Source organism: Carlito syrichta, unplaced genomic scaffold, assembly GCF_000164805.1.
Source record: "Carlito syrichta isolate Samal-C Ts95f unplaced genomic scaffold, Tarsius_syrichta-2.0.1 Scaffold132658, whole genome shotgun sequence".
NCBI classification, from domain to species: domain Eukaryota; kingdom Metazoa; phylum Chordata; class Mammalia; order Primates; family Tarsiidae; genus Carlito; species Carlito syrichta.
In genome coordinates this window covers 42,936-56,179 of record NW_007076754.1, presented here as the reverse complement: position 1 = coordinate 56,179, position 13,244 = coordinate 42,936, and the positions used below count along the sequence as shown (strand labels likewise).

The 13,244-nt window shown below is 37.2% G+C and overlaps 1 protein-coding gene across 2 annotated transcripts in view; it reads right to left on the bottom strand.

Annotated features, from left to right (window-relative positions):
* The window catches only part of UCHL3 (ubiquitin C-terminal hydrolase L3), a 59,133-nt gene extending 45,945 nt beyond the window's left edge, over positions 1-13,188 (bottom strand). The window contains exons 1-3 of one of the 2 annotated variants that reach the window (XM_008049352.1): positions 13,090-13,188; positions 12,963-12,974; positions 2,343-2,471 (exon numbers count right to left, since the gene is read on the bottom strand). In XM_008049352.1, coding sequence (XP_008047543.1) covers positions 2,343-2,471; positions 12,963-12,974; positions 13,090-13,131 — 183 coding nt within the window. In that variant the 5' untranslated portion in view covers positions 13,132-13,188. Of the gene's footprint in view, positions 1-2,342; positions 2,472-7,412; positions 7,423-12,962; positions 12,975-13,089 lie in introns of those variants that run through there. The other variant, XM_021708185.1, reaches the window with a different exon arrangement.
* Between the last annotated feature and the right edge of the window lie 56 nt (positions 13,189-13,244).

The window sequence follows — 13,244 nt, the reverse complement described above, 5'->3', positions numbered from 1 at the left end:
TTCTCACCAAGTTGCCCAGGGTAGTCTCAAACCCCTGAGGTCAGGCAGTCCTCTCACTGTGTCACTCTGTCTGTAGTGCAGAGGCACAATCACAATTTACTGCAGCATTGACTTCCTGGGCTCAGGCAATCCTTCCATCTCAGCCTCCCAAGTAGCCAAGACTACAAGCACATCCTACCATGCCCGGTTAAATATCAGTGCCAGGATTACAGGCGTGAGCTACTGTGGCCAGCTAATTTATTCTTTACCAATTAAAAAGTAGGTAATTAAAATTAATGGTTTGAAATTTCCAATTCAAACAATAAACTCATATTTGTATCACATCACCTAAGAAAGCCTAAGCTTTAAGCGACTTTTTCAGTTCTTTCCTGCTCTTTATAATTGGGGTCCTGGAATAATTACCTACTGGCTTACTTTAGTAATCAAAAAAAAGTGAAAGTAACACTGGATTGAAAGTAAACAAGTTACTCTTCTACAAATTTCAGAATAATCACAACTTTACCACTAAAAATAAGAGTTTCATCTAATACTGGATAATTACAAAGAAAAATGCTAACTCTAAATTTCTATGAATATTACAAGTAGCAAATATACAAAAATACTATTTCTTTTATTAATACTATTAAATAATTTGTTTTGTAGAACCTTTAAGTAGGAGTAAATTAACTGAGGCTAAATTAGTGATGGCCTAAAGAAAATGATCCAGGAATTTCTAGGATTGAGCAAAGCCTGATTCTTAATTTCTGTGAGATTTGGCTCCATTTCCCTCTGAAGGATGACCTGAGCATGTATATGCCAAATCATCAACACCATATTTATTCTACATTGTCCTAAACATTTATTTCCTCATTTCTTACAACTACTGAATTCATTCTCTTGTTTCTAAGTTTAAAAATAAAAATCAGTCCAGGCCCAAGGCTCACACCTGTAATCCCTGCACTTTGGCCAAGGATTTCAACAAGAGGATTGCTTGAAGTTCTAGACCAGTCTAGGCAACACAGCAAGACTTCATCTCTACAAAAGTTCATAAAGTTAGCCGGGCATGATAGCATGCACCTGTAATCTTAGCTACTCAGGAGGCTGAGATGGAAGGATAGTCTGAGCCCAGGAGGTCAAGGCTGCAGTGAGTTGTGACTGTGCCTCTGCACTACAGACAGAGTGACACAGTGAGACACTAACTCAAAATAAATAAATAAAATTTTTTAAAAAATCCAAATAATATAGACTCAAAAGTCATTTTAAAATGTACTTAAAAGTTCAGTTCCACACTGTATGTATATATGACATCATTCTAGATGGACTAAAATATGACTATTTAAATTTAAATACAGAGATCTAAGAATAGCTATTTATAATACCCAACACATTCTAAGTCTACCAATTAAACTGTGATTAAAATTAGTGATTCTAGCCAAGTGAGGTGGCTCATATCTGTAATCCCAAAGCTTTGGGAAACCAAAGCAGGAGGATCACTTAAGGCCAGGAGTTCGAGACAAGCCTGGGCAACAGCAATACCCCATCTCTATAGAAAATAAAAAACAGAAATAACAAAAAAAAGCCTGGTGTGATGGCACATGCCTGTAGTCCTAGTTACTCAGAAAGCTGAGAGGGAGGATCACTTGAGCCCAAGAGTTCAAGGTTACAGTGAGCTATGATCATGCCACTGCACTCCAGCCTGGGTGACATAGCAAGAATTTGTGTCTTTAAAAAAAATAGTGATTCCCAACCAAATCATGTTTAGTTTGAAAATAATGTAACTCACATCACCAGTTACCCTTACCTCCTAAAAATAAGCTAAAGAGCTTTCGTTTTTAATGTATATTACAATAATTTTATTCAAGAGCATTCTAGGTCATTGCTTTGCTAAGCTATGGCCAGGCCATGTTTCCTGGCTTTGGCCCCCTCCCCTACCTGGGGGAAGTGAATCTCCTTTCTCTCTTTCTCTCTCTTTCTCTCTCAAATTTACTTTCTAAATAAGCTATATTTTCTAATTTTTTAAAAAGAGTATTCTGGTACTTAAAATTTCTAAAATATGTAAATCAAAATGTGATTAAATGTCACATCACACCACAATTGATGCAAACTAACCATATTTTATAAAAGAAGAAACTATCCAAGCTTAAAAGACTAACCTAGGGCTTTACTGTCAATCTACATATCAAAATCTAAATATCACCTCTTTAATAAAACATGTTTAAGATTTCCTCACTGCCTAGATCATCTGATCTTATGCAAGAAGGACATTTGTTGCTAAAGACTGTATTAACCAAAGACTTTGTAAGAACAAAACAAAACAAAATCATTCTCTTTACAAGACACTTGATATCTTACTCAACACTTACCTTTTCTGTAATAGGGAAGAGAAGTAAGACTGCACAGACTGGTCTTGGTACCATGCTAAGGAGTTCAGGGTCCATTCCATATACATCAACAAATTGCCAGTTAGGATGTAGACCTAGCTGTTTGAGAAACTGGTAAAAGGAAAAAAAAACTGTAGAATGTTAGTTGATAAAAGAAAAAACTACATATTGTTAACAGGGAAATTATCAACTGATACGTACTCTGTATCTAATATATATGAAGGGATATAGTACAAACATCACTAATGTACAGTAAGGACACAGTAAAGCTGCAGATACCAAAACACTACATTGTACACCATACATATGTGCAATTTTTACTTGTCAACCGTACTTTAATAAAGCTGCAAGGGGTAGAGAATGCAGTAAATAAAGCAGGTTTTCCATGAATAGGGTGAGAAGAGATAACTATTTATTTATTTATGTAACAAACATTTACAATTTATAACACGTGAAACAAAGCCCCTTTTTTTCAAGTTCATTACCTTGAGATTGACTATAAGTCAGAACTTCACCAAAAACAAGTAGGCTTGGTTGATATGCTAAACTCCTTTCCAGCACTTGATTTTTAAGGACAGACATTTCAGTTATAGTAAATAAATAATCATTTAGTAGAAGATCGACATAATTTACCCTATTTACCAAAAATGAAGTCAGGCTTAAAGACAGATGAATAGCTAAGAATTATAGCAAAGAGTAACATAAGCCAAAAAATAAAGTGACTTGGATAAACCACAGAAAATGCTTATCACAGAAAGTAAATCACTGGCTTCCTAACCACTACTACTCAATGAAACCTAGTCATTGACTTCATTGCTTCTCTTATATCTGGCAAGACAGCTATACCAAAAGATTAATGGTTCTTTACAACCCTTACAATTTCATAGGAAAATAAAATGCCAGATCTTAAGATATCACATAGAAAAAAATAACAAGAATAATACCAACTTCACAAGTTCAAAATAACTGTCTGTAAATAGACTGGTAATTTTTTAAAGTATACCATCATACCAGCCTAGTCTCTAAAAAAAAAAAAAAAAATCACAAAAATTAGCCAGGTATGGAAGTGTGTGCCTGTAGTCCCAGCTACTTGGAAGGCTGAGGCAGAACGATCACCTGAGCCCAGGAGGTTCTGAGGTTGTGGTGAACTGTAATCATGGTACTATATTCCAACCTGGGCAAGAGTGAGACCCTGAATCCCGCCCCACTCCAAAAAAAGGTTTGCCAGACATTTCCCCCTAAAGAATGATCACATGTACTTAGATCATTAAATGCAAAACCAATGGAAGCCATGCCAGTTTACATAAAAAGTATTATTAATTTCACACACATTCGTGTTCTATAAGACAAGACCTTCATGTTTAGAGGGCAACACCCTTTATCCCTCCATTTTTCTGCTTGCAGAAGAGACTCTACTTAATAACAATATCATTGGTTAAAAATAAGGCCTAGGTATGTTTAATGTGCTCAGCATTTATTCAGTCTATTCCTGAATTGAGTCACAAGCCCTACGAAGAGTCCTGAGCTGTGGAGATCAATGGATTCTTCTATAGTATATTCATTCTTCATCTGATTCCTATTTATGATTCCAGAATTTTAGAAAGTTCACTAAAGAATTCCAACCTACTTCCCTCTCCCTTCTGCACACTTTCTAGCTAGGACCTTTTCAGTATTCAAATCTACCTAGGTATCAAAAAGGATAAAAACTGACTATAGAAAAAAGGGTCTCTTATTCATCTTTTTAATCCCACTGCTTAGCACTGTACCCGTCTGAACCACAGACCTCCAAGTTATACTTCTTGAACTAACTAAAGAGTACAGCTTTACTTTAATAGATAATGTAGCCATCTGTATGTCTACATGTGTCAGTTAAGCCTGTTTATAATGAATATTTTATATTTATTTTTATTTATGCCAAGTTAAAAAGGTAGAAAAGACATACAGGGGGTGCGAACAAGATGTATACACATTTTAAGTATGATGTTTGTTCAAAAGATGGCATTAATCAAATGAATGCTAGTGTCACCATGCAGGAGCCAAGGAAAATGGCAGAAGCATGGCTGAGCAAACGTTATATTATACATTGCTACCATAATTTAATTCAACTTCAAAAAGTAATACATAGATAACATCTTTTAAAATGTGTATACATTTTTTGGCACCCCCTGTATTTAGGTCCTAATCTAAAACCTGGCATTCATTTAATCAACTCTGAATAACATCAATATAGCACTGACAGATCTACAAGGTGTACCACAAGGAAAAGTATCATGAACCCTGATTTTTAAAAAGCTAAATATAAATTTATGTACCCCAAAAGTCATATGATTATAAAGTTATAAAACAAGATGGAGCATATAACAGAGCAATTTCACATCTGTGCTACAAACTAAAAGTAACAGTTAAAATATTTTAGAAAAAAGTCTAGACAATATTGGTAAGTACTGTGAATCATTTCATTACTAACAATACAAAAAATACCAAGATCCAGAGGAAGCAACTATAATTAGACTGATTAGTATCAAACTGAGGATACAATGATTGATTAAATAGCAGATTAAATTAAATCGTAAATTGGTTAAATTTAACCAGAATTATATTTTTTCTTTGTATTCACATCAATAATCAAATGAAATAAAGACGTTCAATTCAATTAATGTCTATTAAATACATTAGTTACACTCTGGAGTCTGACTACACCCTGTGAGTCTGATTATCGTAAGTCAGACTCACAGGAAGTCATCAAATGAATATAAAGAACAAAAGCAGCTATTAAAAGTAACTACGGGCTGGCCGGCTTGGTGGCTCAGCCTGTAATCCCAGCGCTTTGTGCGGCTGAGGCGAGTGGATTGCCTGAGCCCTCAGGTTCGAGACCCACCCAGGGAACTTGGTGAGACCTCATCTCTGCAGTAATCAAAAATTAGCCAGGTATGATAGTGCACACCTGTAGTTCTGGCTACTTGGAAGGCTGAGGCGGAAGGATCGCTGGAGCCCAGCAGGTCGAGGCTACGGTGGCCGGGAGTGTGCCACTGCACTCCAGTCTGGGCGACGGAGTAAAACTCCAACTCAAAAAAAAAAAATAACTACCTCTGGAAAGTGGAGAAAGGCTAAGGGTCTTTAACTTTTATCTCTCACTTTAAAAAAAAACATGAAAATGCTCTACTTTTATAATTTTAAAAAACACATTGTATTTAAAATGATCATATGCAAGTAGAGAAAGATAAGGAAATTTTCTAAAATGTTAACAGCAGTTAACTTGGGCAATGTATTCTTTTTTACAATTATACATAGTTTTAAGTTATAAGTCTATAGAACTGATACACATATGTAGTTTATTTAAATTTACAAAATTGGAGAAAATCAAAAATGACAGTCTTTTTAAAATTATATATATATATATTTTTTTTAAGGATGTAGGGTACAATTCAGGATTAGATATACAAATGGACTTGACCAGCTTCTAGAGTAATGTGTTCATCTGAAGGTGGAGAATTTGTGTGGGATGACGAGAGAAAATTTGGGAATAATTCAAAAATGACAGTCTTAAATACCAAAAACATCTCTCCAAACTACTCACAGAGTTATCCATATATGCATTTGTAAAGCCATCTCTATACACTTAATTAGAAGCATCCTGTTCACATCAAGCAGAGGATAAAGGGTTTTATAACCTCTAATACCGTGTTTTCTGGCTTTTCTAATTTCAATAATGGGTAACAAAGTATTAAAAAAATTCTGACTCATTAGCTCACTAAATTTTCACAATGCTGCTAAAATTTTGGCCAATCAAGAAAAATAATTAAGCCAGGTACGGTGGCTCAAGCCCGTAATCCCAGCACTTTGGGAGACTGAGGCAGAGGACTGCCTGAGTCCAGGGGTTCAAGACCAGTCTAGGCAACTTGGTGAGACTTCGTCTCTACAATAAATAAAAAAATAAACCAGGTGTGGTGGCACGTGCCTGTAGTTCCAGCTACTTGGAAGGCTGAGGCAGAAGGATCGCCTGAGCCCAGCACGTCAAGGCTGCAGTGGCCATGAGCATGCCACTGCACCCTAGTCTGGGTAGCAAAGTGAGACTCCAACTCAAAAATAATAATAATAATAATCATAATAAGTGGCCATTAAGGAATCTTTAGTCAACTTATTCATTTTATTCAATGGCCCAATGACTAGTTTTTCATCAGGTAAAGAATATTTAAAGTTATTTATAAGCTGGGCACAGTGGCTCACTCCTGTAATCCCAGTACTTGGGGAATTTGAGGAATGGTTGCTTAAGCACAGGAGTTTGAGACCAGCCTTGGAAACAGTGAGACCTTGCCTCTAAAAAAAAAAGATTAAAAAATTAGCTGTCATGCTACTGCACTCCAGTCTGGGTGACAGAGTGAGACCCCAAGTCAAAAAAAAAAAATTATACATGTTTTTTGAGACCATCATGCATGAGGAGCTAGGAGCTTTTACCCACTTCACCTTGACTGTCACTGGCAGGGCAGGTTTCACTGTATTCTCTTACCAATAAGAAAATCAAGTCAGGGAGATTAAGTGATTTTTCAAGGTCACCCCCTGGAGAACTCACAGTCAAGCCTCTGGACATTGACAGCTATTTACTTTTCCAGCTTCATCTCTCTCTGCTCAGAGTATCCTTTTTATACCCTGGTCTCTAACTTTCCCACAACAAAATCTTAAGAGTCTTCAAAGTGTCCCTAACAACCTCTTTCCTCCAGGTTTTGCACACAAACTAGAATTCTCATCTAAAAAACTGTTAGTCCCCATCTCTAACTTAAAACAAATTTCTCCTCATTCTTTAGATGACGGTCAAATAACAAAAACTCTGATTGTATAAATTTTTAAAAATAGAAAAGTAAGATTTGCTATCCTTCCAAATTTGTTTTAAAGTCACTCCCTCTGGTCTTTAATGGTCTGCTAAGGGCAGCCACAGATTCTGCCTTGTTACTAATTTATTAATGACTTGAATTTCGATGCTTATTATACTTATATTATTATACTTATCTAGTAAATGCTTAATATTACTACCAGGAGGTGTATACTGGTAATAACTGTTAAATAACTAGAAAAATAAATAATAGTTAAGTGAGAAAATAGCAGCTTGGAAACTAGTAAAAATGAATTTTAATAGCAACTGAATTTTTAAAAATGAAATTATTTAAGCATAGAATGGAAATACTGAAAATATTTTATGTGGGGAGTAAGAAAAAAGGGCCTCAATATGGACTAACTACAAATTTGTCAACAAAGATGATAGATACAATGCTAGTCTGCTTTAAAAGGATCTTTTAGGAGAATAGAATAGCCCATTGTTCTCAGCACAGTTTACTCAGCATGGAATATGATATCAGCTCTGGCAGGCATATTTTATGAAGGTCAATGACCAAGAGAAGAGAGTCCAATGGAAAGTGACCAGGAAGGATAAGGTTTTAGAAGACATCACAGCTGACATTTCTGAGCATGTTCAGGGAACATTTAAAATTATTATGATCCCTGTCACCAGATATTGTTAGTAATATCATAAAAGAGAAATTAGGAGCTGGGAACAGTGGCACATGCCAGTAGGCCCAGCTATTCAGGAGACAGGAGGACTGTTTGAGGCTGGGGATTCAAGTCCAGCCTGGACAACATAGTGAGAGCCCCATCTCAAAAAATAAGAGCAATTAGATTTACTCTGCGTGGTTTCATAGGAAAAGACTGATAGATAGCTGGAGGAAGTTATAGGAAAATAGATTTTGTTTCAATAAAAATAAATATAATTCGTCTACCTGTATATTATTATTATTGTAAGAAAAAAAATTCAACCACCTTACAAAATAGAATATGCTCATTAAAATAATCAGGCAAAACATTCATGACCACACTAAAGATAACTTTTGGGAAAGATTTCTGGAGAAAGAAAGCAGACTTGTAAGATCTACTCATTCTTCCACTTGGTAACTACATATCTGTGGAGAGTCCCCTATGGGTCAGGTAATTCTTGGTAATTCAGATACATCCCTGACCTCAAAGAACTGACATTCTAGTGGCAAGATACACACGATAAGCAAGTGAACACATAAATAAACAAGAAAATTCCACAAAGTAGGAAGTATTATGAAGAAAATAAAACAAGACAGGATGACAGTACAGAACTGGGGTGGGGCATAATTTAGCTGTGTAGTCAAGGAGAGACTCACTGAGGAGGTGACTTGAAGTGGAGCCACAAATGACAAGAAAGAATCAGCCATGAAACAACTCGAAGTAGATGATTCAAGCAAAGGATGAGCAAGTGCAAAGACTCTGAAGCAGGAAAAGGCTTGGCATTTGAAGACTGCAGCACAGCATGAGTGGGACAGAGATGGGCAGTACCTCCTCATTCAGCCACGGTAAGAAGCTTGAAGCGTATTCTAAGGACAAAGAACGGAAGACCATTAGAAGCCAGAGTCACAAGATGTGATTCACATTTTTATAAGACCACTTAGGCTGTGTATGGAAATTAGGTTTTAAGGAAGCAAAAGGAGAAGCAAAAGAACTACGCTACTGCAGTTATCCAAGCTAAGAATAATGATGGCTTGCATTGTGTTAGCTGAAATGAAGAGAATTGTCAGATTTGGAAGAGGTTTTGAAAGAAGAGTCTAGAAGAGTTGCAGATCAATTGGATCTGAGGAATGAGAAAAATAATATTAAAACCAACTGACATTCATGGAGAGCATGCTTAGTTCCAGATATCGTTCTGCACAGTTTACATGTAGTAGTTTATCTATTCTTTACAACAACCTTACAAAATTAGGAGAGACTATAAGAAATTAAAAAAACTAAGGTACAAAGAGGTTAGATAACTGCCCCTGGCCTCAGAGCTGGTAAATGACAGAGCAGAGATTCCAATCCAACAAATCAAATCAATACACTATGGCCTCTTCAAACCAGCATAGTTAGGGAGAAGAATCAATGGCATCAACATGAATATTGGATAGAAGACTGGGAAAGAAATGGGCTTAGGGGACAGATGGAAGGATGAAAAATTCAGACTTCTTTTTTGGCCACATTAAGTCTGAGATACCTACAAGACATTTGGATGGAGATATCAAAGAGGTAGTTGAGTACACAGGTTTCCAAATTGGTGAAGAAGTCAGGAAACATGGGATCAATTATATGACAATTGATGGTATTAAACCTATACAGCAAAAAAACTCATTAGGGAGAGAATGCACATAGAAAAGATTAGCAGTCTAGGATGAAGCCCTGAGGAGCTCCTGAGAAGTTGGAAGGCAGATGACCTAGCAAAGGAGACTCTAGGAAGCAGTCAGGGAAATGTGAGGAAAATCAAAATTATCACACAAACTAAGAAAAGATAATGATTAATGAATTACAACTTACTGAAAAACATTTTAGCTAACAATTACATAAATGATTTTAAATTGCTATGGTTTCCTCAAATAGCTTATTTATTTGTTTACAGTTACACTGAGTGAATGATCCTGTGTAGACCTGAGCAGTTACTGGTTGTTCCACATGTATTATTATGCTGTCCCCAAGTTCTTAATGAGAAATAGCCTCCACATAAAGACTATTTTCATTAGCAGAACAGCAAAAAGGATAGACTGGGCTACTCTACCAAATGCTGCTGAGAGGTCAAGAAATACAGTGAAAGAAAAGTGATCACAGGATCTGGTAAAGTAGCGATAATTAGTAAACCTGACAAAATCGGTTACTATGAAATGGTAGAAACAGGAACAAGCTATATAGGAGTGAATACAGAAAAAGAACAACAGGAGTTGAGGTAGTAGTGGTAGTAGATATGGACAATTATGTGCAGAAAGCTTAAAAAGGAGAGAAACAGAAATGAAACAATAGCTCAAGAAGGACAGGATAGCAAGGGTTTCTTTCCTAAAGTGGGATCTACTAACTAGAGAATTCTTATATAATTCATGGCATAATCCAGCAGATGATCTATAATTCTTTTTCTAACTCTTAAGCATCTAAGCTAAATAGAGCAGTTATGCTGCAGTAAATTTATTTCCCTGTGCTAAAACATGTTTCCTCTTCGGTAAAATCCCAATTAGGAATAACTCTGGGAGGGGTCCATATTAAACAATCATTGGTTCTAAAACACAATATATAAAATACATATAATGTGGCTATGCTGTACTCAAATCACAAAAAATAATCACAATGAAACTCTAGTGTGGTCATACATCATAATGACTGCCCATACCACATTTTGTACTTTAAAGAATGTTATAATTTTTGATGCTTAATTAACTCTCCATCAGTTGCAAGTGGCTTTTACCCCTTTAAATGCATAGGTAGTTTTTTTAATCCCTTAACTGATTTTATTCTAAGTAATGCCTACCTGTAGCAAGACTAAACATCATTAAAAACAGTTGACAACATCCTAACCAACCAGAGAAATCACCGCTTACATCTACTGGGACCCATGGTTACTAGATAATATCTAGCAATTAATACTGATCTGCATATAGTAGACATGTAATGACCATTCTTTTACAACACTAGACATCATTAGAGCATAAAGCAGAATTTGCTTAAACCAAGAGTAGAATAATAACATAGGCAATTACCAGATAGTAACAGAGTGAGATCAACATCCTACAATTCCATTAAGTTGAGGAAATAAGAGAGGATGGGATGGATATTGTTGGGGTATACTAATTCTCCAAACCCTAAGTCAATTATTAAATTTCTGCTTATTTTCTACTCTTAGTTCTGCTTCTAATACATAAGAATAAGGAAAAAAACCACAAAATTTTTAGTTAAAATTAACCACTTCTTAGACATTTGGCCATTCTCTCACTAAAAAGCACATTATTTAATAAACAATTCAAAATTAAACCACACAAAAGCATGTCATTGTGTACAATCATATACTAAATATAGTCTTTTCTCTGATATTTGTCACTTCAGAAAGATCTCCTGTCACTATCTAACCTATTAAATATTCCCTGATGGTCTCCATCACAGCACCCTGGAATTTTTTTCACTGCTCTTATAACAACTGCTAATTATGTTTGCTTACTTGTTTACTGTTTTCCCACTGAAATGAAAAGCAGAAAACTATGACATTTTTAGCAATCAAAGAATAACCACCTCCTGCTCAGACTACTGGCATTAAAAAAGGTGCCCCCCAAATATTATTTAATTAAGGTGAATGAATGTATTTTATAGCTTATTAAGACAGTTTAACAAGGTTCACTAAAAGCTGAATCACAGAATGTTTCTAGTTATATAAGCTAATATTTCATTAAAACAATATCATCTAAAAACAGTACTTTTTAAAAAGTCTATTGATTTTTGAATGGTGAATCAGCTTTGTAACACCAGAAAAAATTGCTCTTGGTCACAAAATGTTACTCTTTTGATATATTTATTGCTGTGTTCTATTTTGTTGACAATTTCTATGTCTACGTTCATGAAAGATATTAGTCTGCATTTTTCTTACTACTACTTGTCTGGCTTTACTGGCCATAAATGGGTTTATACTAAGTAGAATTGGTATTCTTTCTTAAATAAGCATCTCAAAAGAAGCAGTAAATCAAGAGAAAACTCAACACTGATTTATAATAAAAACTCTCAGGAAACTAGGGAAAAAAGAGAATTTCCTTAGCCTGATAAAAAGCATCTACCAAAAACCTATAGCTAACACACTTAATGGCAAAAGAGCAAATGTTTTTGCCCTAAGATCGATAACAAGACAAGAATGTCCCTCTCTCCAGGGAATTTGCTACAAGCTTTGAAAACCAAAAACGAGTTTTTTAAGTACAAGATGAAACTTTATTCCCTAGTGGTGAGAAGGAAGCTTGGGATGGTGGGAGTATGCCACATGATAAACTAAAAGGGCAGCAAAAAAAAAAAACCGAGCTGTTGAGAGTGAAAAAACAGGACAAGACAAGGTACACCTGAGCAAATCAAAAGTGCATGTATGGTAGCCCTGCTAATCAGGTGGCTGGAAGATGTTCCTTCCCTCTTCCCTCCTTAAACCCCCAACCTCCAATACCCAGATGGAATTTGAAGGGCTGTAGATGGCAAACAATGGCGTGGGAACGCCTGAATTGAGCTTCCAGCGGTATAAAAGCAACTAAATTTCCAGTTCCAAAAGACTGGAAGAGAAAGGGGGCGTGGCGGCAAAGTGACTTGATGGGGCAAGAGAAGATGGTTGGAAGATGATTTCATAGTTCAGGCGGTGGATGAAATTATATGGACTAGGTGGGCGAGTTTACAAAGCTTGGAGTCAGGAAGTGTCGGCAAATTAGTCATCCAAAAGGTGCACGAGTAGGTAAATCATGGAATCGGCACTTACAGGAGGCAAAACGAAGAGGGAAGAGGAACAGGGATGCAGGGTAAAAGTCCCTCAAACCCGGAATCCCCAGGAAACGTGATGGCCGGGGCAGGGGACCGGAGCGGCTGAGGAGCTGGGCGCATCCCCGGGAGCCAGGTGGCAGGGAGAAAAGGGGCGGACCCGCCTGAGCAGCACAAGAGGGGCCCTCGCGGAATGACATCCCAGAATCCTTGGGAGCGTGGAGGGGGAGGCCAGCAGGGAAACCGGCCCACCGAGCAGACAGAAAGGATTCCGGGGTCCCGAGCGACAGACACTTCACTCACCTGGTTGGTGACCTGAAAACCAAAGAGAGGACACGGTTTAGAGACAAACTGCCGTGGACTCGTCGCAGCAGCCCGGTTCCCTCCGCCCCTGCCCGCGGCCGCAGGACCGGACCCGAGCCGCGCTCACCTCGGGATTGGCCTCCAGCGGCAGCCAGCGTTGACCCTCCATGGCTGCTCCGCCCGGCCCCTCTCCAGCTCTGACAGCCGCCACCGCCTCTTCCGCCCCCGCGCGCCTTGACCTGGGACTATCCAACCCACCGTCTCGCAGGGGACGAAGAAGAA